Here is a 15,740-nt window from a genome sequence, read left to right as displayed (position 1 = left end):
ACATTTAGCTCTGTGGTCTTGATTCCCTGGTATATTAATCTGTCGTGCATATGTCTTCGAATATATAATAACACACGAGCACCAACGTTCTGGTTTAAATCTCATCGTTCACATGAATTAAATAAAATCTATAGTAGAAAAAGATACCGGTGCAATGTCGTTGTGAGATGAGTTAAGATATTTTTGTTGTTATAAAGAGATAACGTTGGAACTTTAGTAGAGCAAGAGATGTAGATCTGTGAAGGAATTTGATATCTCAATCTTGGTCAGATGCGTCTATTTGTCGTCATCGGTTGCATGGATAGATGCAGGTAGCAAGTAGTGAGACAACGTGCTTGATTGTAAGAAGAAACGCATGATGCATATTGGTTTATAGCAAAAACAGGTAAAGTGTTACTATTTAACACAATATAATTTTTATTAGAGATAGTTACTTTAAAAGATACACCGTAAAGGGAAAGTAACGGATTGGAAAACAATTGATATCTGAGATTTAAAAAAAAAATCTATATCATGTTTACTTTTCGTTTGAGTTACCTTTGATTATATTTTTTTGGTCGAATCATTTCAGTTATGTGACTAATATGAACAATAAAATGTACATATTTTGAAATAAATGTAAAATAAACATTATATTAATCTGTAAAGAAAATTAAAGGCAAAATCCTTTCCTACAGTGCTGAGGTCAGGAGGTGCACAGTTAGATTTATTTGTCAAAAACAGATTTTTGAGAAAAAAATCTAGTGCAAATTTTTTTAATAAGTTTTATTGAAGTTTTTTTATTTCAAAACTACTCTTTTTTCAAGTTATTATTCCTATTTTTTTTTTTTTTGAACTTTTGTTTGATTTTTTTTTTATGTATTTTACTTTAATTTAACCCTTTAAAAAAAAATAGTAGGTAGTCTAGGTTCATTAGTTTTATTTATAACCAAAATTAACGGTACCTGTGATATAACCAACATGAAAAGGCTTATTTTTCTCAAGAACAACTCTAACGTTTTTAATTTAAAGAATTGAGCGTTATGTCGCTTTTAAAAATGAAAAAAAATATGTCATAGAACCGTTTACTTTATTTAGTCGGTCAATTTTAACGAACATCTTTGTACACAATCCTTTGTAAAGAAGTAGATAATATTAAAATTTTCCAAAATTTTCAAAATAAACACATTTTTGGATTAAAAAAAAAAATATTTTTCAAAATCAATTTTGAAAACAGGTAAATTTTTAACAAGAAACCTTTTTTTTGGTAAATGTTTTAAAATATTTTTTTCAAAGCGACTAACGATTTTTAGACGCAAATTTCATACAAATACATTTAATTTGCTTTCTGTGCATGGTTATAATCTACCTTAGAGTTAAAATATTAAGGGTACTAACAATATTTTCTTACGAATTTAGAAAAAACAATTAGGATACAAAAAAAATCTGTCTATAAATTTTAAATTAAATTTTTCTTGAGTTCATAAAAGTAAACCGTTAATATTGGCTGTTATAAGATTAGATTTTGACAAATTTTGTTAACATTCTCGGAAAAAAACTGCAATAATTTTTAAAAGTCATACAATTTCTAACGGACAGTAGTTGGATTAATGTTTAAAAATATTTTTCAATTAGAAAAGCAACTTACTGCGACTTATTCGTGCATTGTATTGAGATATAATTGATAGCAATGTCAAGATTCATTTCCCAAAACATGCACGACCAAACAAATAGTAGTTAGTAGTTAAATCGATAATCTACATAACTTTGATATCAATGAAATTTAAAGCTAACGTAATCAATACGTAGCAAACATGGCAAACCTCAGCTCAATCATGCATACAGTTAGGAAGTTTGAATTGAAACAATAAATGTGTTGACATTAGCTTGAAGCTTTAACATACTGAATGAACTTGAGAACGCATGAGAGACCACAAAATACTCGTAATCACTTTCAGTAATTTTCCATTAAAACAGTTTTTTTTTTTTTTGTATAGTAAATAAAATATGGGAACACCTTAGTATAATCTTCATATCATAATTTTACAATATTTAAAGCTCGTGTTATACCAGAGTATTCTAGTGATTTAGTAATAATATAAGTCCCTAGACCTGGGGCACCAGCATGTTAGTTGGGACAGTTGAGTAAACTCGACACAATGTAGCAGTAATAGTATCTAATTTGGTTTTCAATAGAGCGTTCACCCTTTTCCATTCCGTTCTCCACTTATCCTTAGTATTGTAGACTTGCTGAAAATTTATGTAAATAATAAGATTAAGAAGTAACAAGTTAACTCACTTACTACCTTATGCTAGTGTAACAACAGATAGGACTTCATCGCATGAAAAGGCGTTAAATTTTCGAATATTTTAACATCGTTTAATATCTTTTATAGTCACATAAGAAATTCTTATTTTCTGAAGATCTTACAGTTGTTCCACTTTGGTGCTTTACACTAAGTATCCACCTGTGAGATGCGCATTCGAGCAAAATTAAAAAAAAAAATCACGCTGGTACCATTCTACGACTGGAGGCATTCTACGACTTCTTCAGATTCGTTGGGGATCGAAAAATTCAACCGAAAATTTAATTTTTAATTCGTTTTGCGAATTTTATATTCACGAACGAATCAATTTTTTTGTGAACTGAAAAATTAAATTCGTTAACGAATTTATCGCAAAACATCTATTTAAGATCCATTAGTTGCTTAAGATAAATCATTTAGTATATCATAGTATTGGCTGCGTGCTCAAAACTTTGCATCAAAAATATTACTGTTACAAACGTGATGCTTTGTAGGTAAGGTAGTGTTTTCTTTCCATACAAAAAGTTGTGATGAAATTTTTAGAAATAAAAACAAGCTTTTCTGCATTGCAATGGTATATTCGCATTTTTTTTATTTTGAATTCTAATAATTTTGAATGAAATATTTTACAAAATATTTGTATTGGATCTTATTACGCCTGTTTTCAGTCAACTTAAAAAATCGATTTGGCATACTCTCGACGAGTTGTTTTAATAGAGAACCGTCAAACGAATTCCATTCGTCCAGAATTGCCTCCTGGAGCTCTGCAACACTACCATACTGCTTATTTTGATCATAAATTCATCTTGTCAGAGTTACCCAAGTATTTTCAATTGGGTTGCAATATGGTGAGTGAGCAAATTGATATTGCGTTCTTGAAACCAATTTAAGCTTTGACGACTAACGTGGATTGGAGCATTATCTTGTTGAAAGACATGCTGAATCCTACGAAATCGTCTCAAATAAGGCAGCAAATTGTCTCGAAGAACTTGTGTGTAAGCTTCACTATTCATTCGGGTAGAGGTTAAGGCTAGTGCAACTTTACAGAAAGCCCCACAAACCATACAGCTGCCACCTCCGAAGTTCCTCTAGGAATAATTTCTTACCTTAGGTCGTGCCAATATCCGTTAAAGCCATCAGGACCATCTGAAACCTTGCTACTCTTAACCATAAATAAATGACAAAGGTATCAAGTAACTTATACTTAATGCGGCGCTACAATCCTTTGTGGATTGGGGCCTCAACCAACAAGCCTCACCAGCCAGCCCTATCCTTAACTATCTGCTTCCAGTTTCGCACACTTATTTGATTGATGTCCCCTTCTACTTGCATGCGCCACCTTAGATGAGGTATTCCTTTCTTTGTTTTAAAGAACTCTTTAAAAGTAGTTAACTTTCCACCTTGTCTTTGTTAAATAAAAAATAAAACCAAAGACAAACGCTCAATTTCTCAAAAAAAAAATCTTATTTTTTTTTTTATTTGTTTTCCTTCGTTCGATATACATGACTTCATTTAAACAAAAATTTAAAAAATAATTAAACGTTTATCTCAAAAAGGGATGTCCGAGGAAAGGATAATGGGTGAATTATTATAATTAAAAGATTAGACAATTAAAGGAGAAAAAAAAAGTTGAGACCCTACAGAGAAATAATTTCACAAAATAACTCCTTCTGCTCCTGACAGCAATAACTTTTCCCATTTTAAACTAATTTCTTCGCTTCGAAGAAACTCTTCAAATGTCTCATCTGCCAGAAACCCATAATAACCAAAACAGCAGTTTGAGCCAATGACCACCAAAGCACCCTCGAGTTTGTGCTCTCACTCGTGTGTCTGAAACGTTCTTCCCTGTAACGTTGGTAGTTTTGTTCTTTTGTAATTTGTTCAACTTGATCCAACAGCTGGCGGATGCGGAGCTGCAATTCAGTGAGTTTTTCCTTCTGAGCGACATTGGCATAGTCAATAGCATGTTCGCCCACTTGAATATCCAAATGGACACGCAATTGTGATCCACTGAACCAAGCAGTGCTGTTGGAGTACATACAAATGACATGCTCACCGGGTGTATGGGAGACAAACGATATGCGACCCTCTGAGCTATAAACACGAGATAAAATCATTTTATCATCGCTATCGCGCACTTCGACGTGCATTCCAATGTTTGGTGATGATGGCATAAAGCCATTTGATCGAGGATCATAAAGTTCAACTTTGTAATTTACTGGAAAAATATACAAAGTAGATTGATTACGTGTGATTTATTTTTGATAGGAAAGTGTAAATGGTGGCAATTTTTTTGTATTTGTTTAAAAAAAAACTCACCAATCACAGTTGTCTCATCGGGTACTTCCTCGATAAAACATTTTCGTTCTGTTTCGGCAATGTGGAAATACAAACCAAAGACGGCTTGAGTTGAGCATAATAATAGCAAAACATATGATATGTATTGCAGCATTTTTATGTTTTTTGTAGATTAATTGTAGAAAATAATTTTAATTTAATGGATTTTTTTTTGTGATTTCTGCTGCCGATAGACGATGCCAACACGTCATAAAAAAATTTCGATGAAGATAATGAACTTTTTTTTGACAGTGAATTTTGTAGTGAATTTTGTTTTTGACAGTGACAGTTTAAAAATGAATTTCGTGAAGTTTGTTGGGGTGCGTTTGGAATTTGTGATTTAAGATTAGTTCATAGTCTTGTGACCACTTCTTTTCGAATTTTTTTTTTTTAATCGGAATGAAAGAAATTTATTAAATTTGGGAAGTTCGAACATTTGTCCTTGTCTTCTCTTTCTTTTTACACCATTTTAATGTTTTAAACTCGGCGAAAACTAAAACAAACCACATTTGTTAACAAATACAACATAGAAATGTATTTTAAATTTCGTAATTTTTTGATTTTTAGACACTAGAGTAGAACGTAGCTACCAAGAAAACACTTGCAAACGATTTGTATGAGTTTTTTTTTTTACAAAAAACAGTTCTTTAAAGTTGCGCGCGTCCTTGAAGAATTTGGTTTGTTTTGTTCTTCACCCGGCTTAAGCCTAGTACGATGCTGATGCGAAACGAAATTTTCCATACAAAATTTCGTTAACGAAATTTTGAACGAAATTAAATTTGTTTTGTTTTTGCTTCAAAGCTTATTTTCGGATGTTTTTTCTTGAATTTTTTGATTTAAATTTCTATTATTTTTACTTTGCTTTTACTACTTTTTCTACTGATTAAAGGCTTGGCCACACCGGAGGGTATGCGGTAGCGGTACGGGTAGAGGTAACGGTACTTGTATGAAAAAAATTCCAAACTGACATATCAACGTTCAGATGTGGAATTTTGTTCATACAAATATCGTTACCGCTACCCGTACCTCTACAGCATACCCTCTGGTGTAGCCAAGCCTTAAATAGAGACAGAAATATGTCGGTCAGCGACTAAAATGACAGTGGTGCGTTCTTTTATTCGACGATGTTAACTATTGTGTCAAATAGTTACATTTTGTTACTTTTTTCAACTCAGCTTCTGGACTTGAGTTTCAATGTTAATCCGTCAAACACAACTAAATGGGGAAGAGAGTTTAAGATGTGAGAAGAGAATGTTTTCTTTTTTGAAATTATTTAATGCATATTTTTGCTTCAATTTGCTTTGAATTCAATTTAAAAGAATTATTTCAGTACCAAATTAATTCTTTCTTGTTTATTCATTCATAAAATTGATCTCAAAAAATTTTGTTTTGACAGGTCAACAAAATGTAACGTAAATGTAATGTAAATCAAAGTTGAAATTTTCTAACAAAATCTAACAAAAACAAATACAACGATTTTTTGACACAACAACCAAAGTTAACTTTGTTTAATAAAAGAACAGATCACTGCTGTTCAAAAATTCGCTTTCCAACATCGCCGAAGAATGAGTGAACAGAATGCAGTTGCAGTCGCGCGACGGGCTGTCAAATTACACTAGCCATTTTTTTTTTATTGTCCCACTTGATCCATATACATAGATCATTAATTAACACATGTATTACAACAACTAAATGAGATCTTGCTTTTCATTAGTATCACAATTCGTGAACCTGATGAAAAGCAAGTTCACGATTCGTGATCCTGATGAAAAGCAAGATCTCATGTAGTTGTTGTAATACGTGTTAATTAATGATCTATATAGATCAAGTGGAATAATAAAAAACGGCTATTAGGTATACAAAAAATGCACAAAAAACACTGACCCACTTGAGAAGAATAACAAAAATAAGAAACAGCAAACAAAAAGCAGCTCGTGGAAAAAAACCATAAACGTCAAATTTGTCGCGCGACTAAGTTGAAATCAGTTCAGTTTTTGAGCGAATCGCTGATCCACTGCATTCTGTTGCCGATGGGTGACTTCCATAAAAATTTCACATTTTTGACAGCTGTCATTCTAGTAGTTGGAAACAAAGGAACGCAGTTATTGCAAAACAAAACGAAGATTTTAGGGGAAAAGTGGTTTTGAATTGTAGAAACTTATTCTTATGTCGTTTTCTATTGGACGTTTCAAAGTATCCAAGAAGCCTTCTAAAAGTGTTTTATTGACACAAAAATGGAAGATACAGAACAAATGATTTGGGGTTTACTTGCAGAACCTATAAACGCTTGTCGAGGAAGAAAAAACAACTGGGTTTAGTTTCACTGTACTGCTCCACATTTCTTTTTTATTTGCCTTATTTTGTTTGTAGTTAAAAAATTTTGCAGTTAAAAACGGAAAGATTCAAAAGACCCCTTATTTATTTTTTTTTCTAGTGATCACAGAATAAATAATTTCTCTCAAGGTGGCAATCATTCTTGAAATTCATCCCAAAGTCAATCATCTCACCCTCTCTACTCTATAGTCAAATTCATTTCTCCTGAGCTCATCCTTCAAAATAAACTATTTATATTTATCTCTCACTGAACTTGTCCATTTATAAATTTTGTTTTCATTTCAATTTTTATTTTTAACTTATCTTCCAAATTTTATTCCAAAAAAAGAAAAGTTATTAAAAATAAACAAAAAAAAAAATGGATACAGAAGAATTAGATATACTCGATATATTAGCATATAATTCTGATAAATTATTAAATGAATTTGCTAATTTAGAAAATAATGAAAATGAACAAAATCAACTCATACAATCCTATCTCAATAAAAATGCACAAAGTAAAATTGAAGCTGTTGGTGATTTTGAGAAAGGTAAAAACTTTTCTTTCTTTGAACTCACAAAACTATTATAAATCCTTCTATAGATTTAGATTGGTTCAATGTCACTGAACCCATTAACATTGCCGAACTTAAAGGCAAAATTGTCATACTTGACTTTTTTACTTATTGTTGCATCAATTGCATGCATATTTTGCCCGATCTAAAATCAATTGAAGACTCTTTTCCTGTGGAAAATGGAGTTGTTGTCATTGGAGTTCATTCTGCCAAGTTTGATAATGAAAAAGATTCCTCAAACTTGCTATCGGCAATACAACGATATAATATTACTCATCCAATTGTTAATGATTCCACTTCGAGTATGTGGACAAAATTAAAGATCAAATGTTGGCCAACTTTGTTCCTAATATCTCCAACTGGTTATCCTTTACTCGTTTTAATGGGTGAAGGTCATGGACAGTTTTTAAAGAGATTCATTGCGGCTGCCATTGATTTTTATGGTGCCTCTGATGATTTAGATGGTTCCGCCTTGCCCATAAGTCCCTCGACTAATTTAACAAGTGCCTCGAATCTAAGATTTCCAAGTAAAATCTGTTGTCGCACCAAGACAGCAGATCAATGCGAGTTAATCGCTATCTCCGATTCTGGGAATCATAGAATTCTGGTTTTGAATAGCAATGGACATGTCTTGGAGAAGATTGGTGGCTTTAAGTCGGGTTTTCGGGATGGCGATTTTAATACTGCCCGATTTAATTCCCCTCAAGGTTTGGCATTTATCAATAGCGACGAATTGGTTGTGGCTGATACTGAAAACCATGCAATAAGAAAAATTTGCTTTAGAGAAAGACTAGTTTCCACTATTGCTGGAACTGGTGAACAAGGGAATGATAAAATTGGTGGTTTGGCGGGACAGAAACAAAAACTCTCTTCGCCATGGGATGTTGTTTCATTTAAAACACGAGATATGGATATGTCATTTCATGTGGATGAGAAAAGTGTCCACGAAAAAAATGTCATCCTCATCGCCATGGCTGGAACACATCAAATATGGGGTATATTCTTGGATGGTATTATTTGGTGGAAATTTAAAAAGTATGAACCTTTAACATGTGCTGCTTTAATTGGCAATGGATCGGAGGAGAATCGGAATAATTCTTATCCACAGAATGCTGCATTTGCTCAACCGTCGGGGATGTCTTTGATGAAGGATGTACTGTTTATTGCGGATAGTGAAAGTTCGAGTATAAGGAAGGCTTCGATGATTGATGGGAAAGTTACGGCAGTTGTTGGAGGGGATAGAAATCCACTGGTAAGATATTTTTTTGTTGTTATTATAAATACAATTGTTTTATTAATATACATAACTCCAGAAAAAATATTTGGTTGATTAATACAAGTTAGAAACTATCAAAACTTAGTCCCTTCTTCTGATTCAATTTAAAAAATATTTTTAAAAAAAGGTCATCTTTAAACGGAATATCATTGCATTTGATATTTCAAAAGCATTCGAAATTAGTCAAGCACAAAAGCAGATTTACGTCCCAAATTTAAGAAACAAATACTGAGGAACCCTGGTTTTTTTTCTCTATTTTATTTTCAATTCTTTTGTCATAGTTATTATGATCTAATTTTTTAAACTTCATTTTCAATAAACTTTTTTAAAGTCAATGACACATCCCCTTATGTTATCCTACTGAGGTTCGCATCTCTGTTCTTCGATCAAAACGGTATAGAATCTTATGATTTAAAAATTCTATATCTGCATCCGTAGCTACCTTCTGCTCAAATGTTCATAAGTAATTTTGGGCATGAAAGATATCACTTTAAAATGTTCAAATAGTTTTCATGATTTTTATCAGGAATCTGGCCTTACTTAAAATAGCTTGTCAAGTAGTAATCCATGCATCCTCAAAACAAACAAAAAACAGTCGCCTACTTTCCCTGCCGATCCAAAAAACGATTACCTTTAGCAGTTTTTACTTCATTTTTGTTACGGGTGTTAAGAAGTGTATTCATATTTCATCCAAACTAATTAAACCCCTCTAAAAAAAACTAGTTTATTGCATATAAACCACGATAACGCATGTTTGTGTTATTTATTCGAAAAAAATCTTTGTACTTATGTGAGCAAACGAGGCTCAGCTTTATAATGTCATTGAATAATTATATATAGAAGTGACACCGGAAAAAACGTCCGCTATGTTTGAGGGGTGGAGCCACAATCGTTTGAGGAGTGGCGCCACAATCGTTTTAGGATTGTGTATTCGATGGCCGAAAAATCCCTGAAAAGGAATTTTGGTTACTAAGCAACCACATGTACAATATTATTTTTATTTGGTGTATTTGTATTAGTTTTTTTTGTGCTAGTAGTGTTTGTTTATTTTTGTTTCTGAAATATTGAAATTGAATTTATTTTAAATTTTTGTAATATTTTGAATTGAATATTTATTTTTGAATGTTTGTTTATTTTGTATATTTGGAAGAATTTTGTTTTTTGTTTTTATTAACGACAAGAAGATTTTCTTCAGTTATAGAAGTGTTTATTTAATTTTGATTAGGGTGCTTTTTGTAACAACATGTAGGCCAAAGTTGTAGTTCACATTGTTTGAATGTTTTCCACATGCACTTGGGCATATACATAATGTTTTCTTAAACCACATAATGCAAGAGTAGGTTAGGATCAAGTTCATACAATATGGCCATATTTCACATTATTTGAAAGTATTTTAATACATATTTCAAAGTATTTTAATACAATACGAAACAACCTCGTTTATTTGCTTAAACTGATTTATGTTTGCGAAAAAGAACTTTGGATATACGGCTTTGTTCAAATTTGCAACTGCAAATGAAAATTTAAAGTTTTTATAAAATGTTAAATTTTGAAAAAAAAAATCTTTTCGTACCATTTTTGGATACTTTTCTTTATTTTTAATTAAAACATTTTTTTTATCTAAAATTTAAACGTTATTTATTAATAAAATGTTCAAATAAACTCAAAAGGTAAAAAGGCCTATTTTGATCGCAAATGCAAGAAAATGTGGTTTTTGGATAGTTCCAATGATTTTTCTATTTCACCATTTGAAATAAAATACATATTTGGTTCTAAGATTCTAAAACTAGAAGAATGTAGCTTTTACATGCTTTTTATTTTGTCATGATATAGTCAAGCTATGCATTCGTACAAAAAAAAAGTTGAGATAACAATCAGACATGGGATTACTATAGCCCTGTTCCACTGGAGGTGGTAGTCTGCTAATAGTAGATTTTTTGTTTAATCTAGTACTATCATCTTCCCGAGTGGATACGATTTGTATTGAATTCGTTGAATGTTCGTTCATTGAAAATCGCTAGTAAACTACTAGTAGTACTTTGCACCTCCCAAAGGAACAGGGCTTATAATAGAGAATGCAAAAGAGTGGGTCACGGAATTTCCGTTTGTCTGTCTGTCTACAGCTAAACGGATCTACCGATTAACATCAAACTTGGTATGAAGCATTTTTTGCAGAATCTTCAGAAGGGTTTTTAGAACTAATTTTTTTTTACCAAAAATAACGATAACTATCATAAACCAATTTCGGAAATGTTTAATTTTCTCGAAAACGGTACCAGTGATTTTGTTTAAAAAAAATATATAATAGTTTTTGGGCAATCATGGAAATTTTAAAAAATTATTATTAACCTACCGTAGAACCGTGCCAAACTACCAATTTAATTTCAACGAATTTTTTATACAACAGCATTTATATAGTTTAGATATAAAACAGAAAGAAAATTAAGTTTTGGTGAATAATAGTAATAATAGCCTAATAGTAAGTGAATGTATAAGCGTGGTCGAATGTTCGGTATTCGACCGAATCATTATTCGCAGCATCTCTAGTTTGTACCGTTAAAAAATTTCAATTTCCCCTCCTTGGAATCAAAAATAAACAAAAAGTTTGAGCCAAATCGACTTATTGGTTTGAGCTCTTACCTGATTTAAAATATTACGTTGAGTTTTTCTTAACGCTTTTCTTTTTTTTCTCTAAGGGCCATTAGCTGAAACGAACCTTAAATAATTCATGTTGAACATAAACGTTTAGGCTCTACTTTTACTTCGGCGTAATCTGACACATAAGGATTTATGTTGTAATTAAATGCTAAAGTTTCGATTCAGCAAAAATAGGCTCTAATTGTTACGCATTTCATAATATTGCAAAACAAAATATAATATAAAAAAAATAGCAATCTCTGTGGGGATACGAACTCAGAAATCAAAATTAAAGAGCAATCACCTTGTCACCTACGCTAATAGGACTATTGAAATAAGGGTAACTTTCATGCCCTATAAGCTATAACGTGCCTAGGATATAAAACAATAATATTTAATTTTGTTCAAATTCTCGTCGTTAATAAAAAATTTCTTGTTTTTAGTTTCGAGTTACTATGGATACATTTATAATGTCAACTAACTTTTCAATATTTTTGTTTGATATTTGTGTAATTTTGAATGTATGAGTAAAATTTCCTTATTTTCTTTTTTCATTTATAGGATGTCGATGTTTCGATACGATTTATTTTTGTTTGATATTTGTTTTATGTTTTATGTGTGAGTAAAATTTCCTTATTTTTTTTTTTCTATTATAGGATGACGACGCGTCGATACAATTTATTTTTATTTGATATTTGTTTCCTTATGTTTGTGTTAGAGAAATTTCCTTTTTTAAAAACAAATTTTTGGAAACATAATTTTCTAGGACAAGCTCCATTCTCTCTGGGGATTTTTTAGTACATCTGATTGCCGAAAAAAATAAAATTGTGTGGCGCTAGAAACTATCAGTGTCACTTCTATATATAATTATTCAATGATAATGTTCATTGCTGCTTCTATAGGTCGTTTCAAATCAAAAGTCCTGACTCTGAGTTTATTTTCTCCCTTCCAATAAAATTGAGAACAAATAAACAAAAAACTCAATTTTATTTGCTCATTGCGACAAATCAACTCAAAAATAACAACAAATCATGCTTGTTTGAATGAAAGAAATGCTAGAGAAAAAAATAAACAAACGAAAAATCTGAATTTGTTTATTAATGATTTCTATGGTGACGACTCCAAAATAATTGAAAAATAAAAATAAGATATTTACTGCCCAATTATACAAATGAAAAGATGTGAATAGAATTTTAGGTTATGAATTGCTATCATATAAACTGGACATTTCTGGTCCATCTTCACCTAGTCCTATAATAATATGTTCGGCAAAGTTATCCCAACTGCCTTCAAATGATAAATAATTAAATAATTGTATGTTTTTTTGTATTGCCCGCGGATATGGAGTGATGCAAGCCCGGGAGACTTGCCTCCGCTTTCTGAGCTTAACCCAGTGAATCTCACAGACGGATCAATTAATTAAAATAGGGATATCAAGAACTGTTCTTCATTATTTTATCGTAATTTTAGAAAAGTTCAGCTGCCTCATAAATGCTTCCTTCCAGTAAGCAAATGAGTTGTTTTTATTTTTGCTCAATTTTCCATGGGACTTTTGATTTGAAACGACCTATAACATAATTTTGTTAGTCGTTTAGGACTATTTTGTGATCTTTTGAGGATATTATCGTCATTAGTTATATTAGTTTTTGAACATCGCGAACGTTCATCGGCCTCCAACCTGGTACGGTCACGTTTAAAGCGATTAATTTTTACCATAACAGTGGCCAGTTTTTTTATAAATAAAGTTAACTTTGGTTGTTGTGTCAAAAAAATTGTTGTATTTGTTTTTGTTAGATTTTGTTAGAAAATTTCAACTTTGATTAAGGAACGACTAATGTTACATTTTGTTAATCTGTCAAAACAAAATTTTGAGATCAATTTTATGAATGAATAAACAAGAAAGAATTAATTTGGTACTGAAATAATTCTTTTAAATTGAATTCTAAGCAAATTGAAGCAAAAATATGCATTAAATAATTTCAAATTTGAAAACAAACAAAAAATTCTCTTCTCACATCTTCCCCTCTCTTCCCCATTTAGTTGTGTTTGACAGATTAACATTGAAAGCTGAGTTGGAAAAAGTTTCAAATTGTAACTATTTGACACTTCAACATTGAATTTAGGAACGATGTTGTGAAGTCACGATGTTACATTTCGTAACTTTTTTCTCATTTAGGAACGATGAAAGTTAACTATTGTTAACAATAGTTAACATCGGCTAATAAAAGAACGCACTTCAGTGATTCGGGTGATGTAAGTGCTGATTGGATTGATTGGACAGAAGTAAAAAAATTATTTTGTTTAAAGTAAAAAAAAAAGTTACACATACACCACAGTGAATGTGTATGCAGAAATTCTTAGAATTTGTGCAAAGTATTTTATATACCTACAAAAAAATTTTTTTTTTCAAGTTTTTTTTTTCACATAAAAAAGGCAACCAAATGAGTAGGAGAGCAAAAAAAAACAATAAGAATTTTTTAACCATGTAAAAAATAATAGATATGGTTAACTCTCTAAGGTGCAATTTATTCACATTTCTTTAAATTTAAAGTTGCTATTTAAAATTCGTATGCAATTCGAAAGATTTTCAATTTCCAATGGCCACTTTCAAATAAATATAATGGAAACGGAATAAGCCGAACTTCCTTTCAGTAGAATATTTTTTTAAGCTAAGAATGGATGCGAGCAAATTTGAAAACAATTATTCGATTCAATTATTCAAAGAACCAGAATAAGCTAGGCACCCTGCATTCAGACAACCCATAAAAAAGATGGGCGGTGTTGCAAAATGTTTTGGTACAGTGGTGTTTAATGCTTTTAATTCCATAAGGAATCAAATTAGGAATTCCTTTAAAATCATCATATCAAACAAATAAATATGCAGTCCTATTCTGAATGAAACCTGCCGGGGAATTGTGTTCGGCACCTAATCGAAAAATACCCTCAATATCTTTCCTTTTACTTGACAATTTTGTTTCCTCCTCTTGAATAGCTATTTTTCCTCCAGACTTTTAATCTTGCCATTTTCTATTTATAGAACTTATTTGCTTTCGGCGACAACGATGGAAAACAATACTCGGCAAAATTACAACACCCTTTAGCTGTAGCTTATAATAACATTGATGGATATTTGTATGTCGCAGATACTTATAATCACAAAATCAAACGTGTCGACGTCACAACTAATGTCATCGAAACCTGTCCAATTCGTGAAAAGGACAATAACAAAGAACTATTCCAATTCAATGAACCTGGTGGTCTTTGTGTAGGATCAAGTGGAAAACTATTATACATCGCCGATACTAATAATCATACTATACAAATTGTTGACTTGGAAACTATGTTAACATGGCCATTGCACATTAAATTTAATTTAAATTGCAATGACGAACCTAGAGGAGAACCGATTACAACTTTGGAAAAAACTATTCGAGTTAGTAAAAAATGTGAGCTGGTTCTCGAATGCATTTTATCACTTAAAAATGGTGCTAAACTGACAGAGAGTGCACCTCAAAAATGGAAACTGATTTTGCCAGATAGCGGATATTCAACTGAATCTGCATCAGGGCAAATAACTGATGGGAAATTTAATATTTCGATTAATATTAATAAAAGTGATGGTAGCTTAGAAAAATGTGCACGATTGCATTGTCAATTGAACATATGCAGTGGTAGTATTTGTATGCGTAGAGAATTTGTGACTATTCTTAATTTTGTTCAAGATTCAGATGTGAATAGAAAAGTCTGTGAAAATTTGATGTTTTGTATTAGTCCTGATGATGTACGCTTGTTATGATTAATAAATATTTAATAAAAAAATTTGTATTCATATTTAATTATGCATTTCGTTAGTATTTCGTTTGCAGGGTCCGTCATCAGTAAATCTGTCCGTATCCCAGTTTTTTTGTTGTTGCATAACTTCCTACTAATCCTGGCCGGGCAGTTAAACCGACGAGAGGTCGGCTAAGCCGCTATAGACCTGTGCCCTGAGTGCATCTGAGTAGCCCATATAAGGTGTTCACCAAGTAGTTCGGTCTAACTGGAACTGGTGACGCTACCGTTGATTCTTCCGCTAGTTTGGAAGTAACTTGGTGGGAACATTCCTTCGTTTGGGGACGCATTCGCAAGCCGAAGGTTTAAGCAGAGCAGTAATGAGTCTGTATCGAACTGCATAAGCTTTAAACCTCGGCGGCGGTTCGATGCTTTTTCGAAACATAACGAAAGTAACGCTTCGTTCTGCGAACTTGGCTTACAGAAATGGGTATTTTAGTCAGTCGTTGGTTGCAAATAAAAAGCAGGATAGTGTTTTTTTTATAT

General features: G+C 31.7%; 2 protein-coding genes across 2 annotated transcripts; one reads left to right on the top strand and one right to left on the bottom strand.

Annotated features, from left to right (window-relative positions):
- Positions 1–3,726: 3,726 nt before the first annotated feature.
- Positions 3,727–4,850, bottom strand: LOC129918356 (transmembrane emp24 domain-containing protein eca). Its single transcript, XM_055998831.1, has 2 exons — positions 4,605–4,850; positions 3,727–4,503 (listed from the first exon to the last, which is right to left on the bottom strand). Exons 1-2 carry the CDS (start codon positions 4,735–4,737, stop codon positions 3,986–3,988), a joined length of 651 nt encoding a protein of 216 aa, XP_055854806.1. The 5' UTR covers positions 4,738–4,850; the 3' UTR covers positions 3,727–3,985.
- Positions 4,851–7,253: 2,403 nt separating this feature from the next.
- On the top strand, positions 7,254–15,236 carry LOC129918925 (NHL repeat-containing protein 2). The gene is made up of 3 exons (XM_055999694.1): positions 7,254–7,486; positions 7,540–8,762; positions 14,461–15,236. The coding sequence occupies exons 1-3, from the start codon at positions 7,315–7,317 to the stop codon at positions 15,217–15,219; spliced, it is 2,154 nt and encodes a 717-aa protein (XP_055855669.1). The 5' UTR covers positions 7,254–7,314; the 3' UTR covers positions 15,220–15,236.
- The last annotated feature ends 504 nt before the right edge of the window (positions 15,237–15,740 follow it).

This window comes from Episyrphus balteatus, chromosome 4 (assembly GCF_945859705.1).
Source record: "Episyrphus balteatus chromosome 4, idEpiBalt1.1, whole genome shotgun sequence".
NCBI classification, from domain to species: Eukaryota; Metazoa; Arthropoda; class Insecta; order Diptera; family Syrphidae; genus Episyrphus; species Episyrphus balteatus.
This window is presented reverse-complemented; position numbering and strand designations above follow the sequence as displayed.

Coding starts and splice junctions, on each gene's coding strand:
- LOC129918925 (XM_055999694.1), top strand. CDS start 7,315: ATGGATACAGAAGAATTAGATATACTCGATATATTAGCATATAATTCT. Junction 7,487..7,539: donor TGTTGGTGATTTTGAGAAAG/GTAAAAACTTTT, acceptor ATCCTTCTATAG/ATTTAGATTGGTTCAATGTC. Junction 8,763..14,460: donor GAGGGGATAGAAATCCACTG/GTAAGATATTTT, acceptor TTCTATTTATAG/AACTTATTTGCTTTCGGCGA.
- LOC129918356 (XM_055998831.1), bottom strand. CDS start 4,737: ATGCTGCAATACATATCATATGTTTTGCTATTATTATGCTCAACTCAA. Junction 4,504..4,604: donor CGATGAGACAACTGTGATTG/GTGAGTTTTTTT, acceptor ATATTTTTCCAG/TAAATTACAAAGTTGAACTT.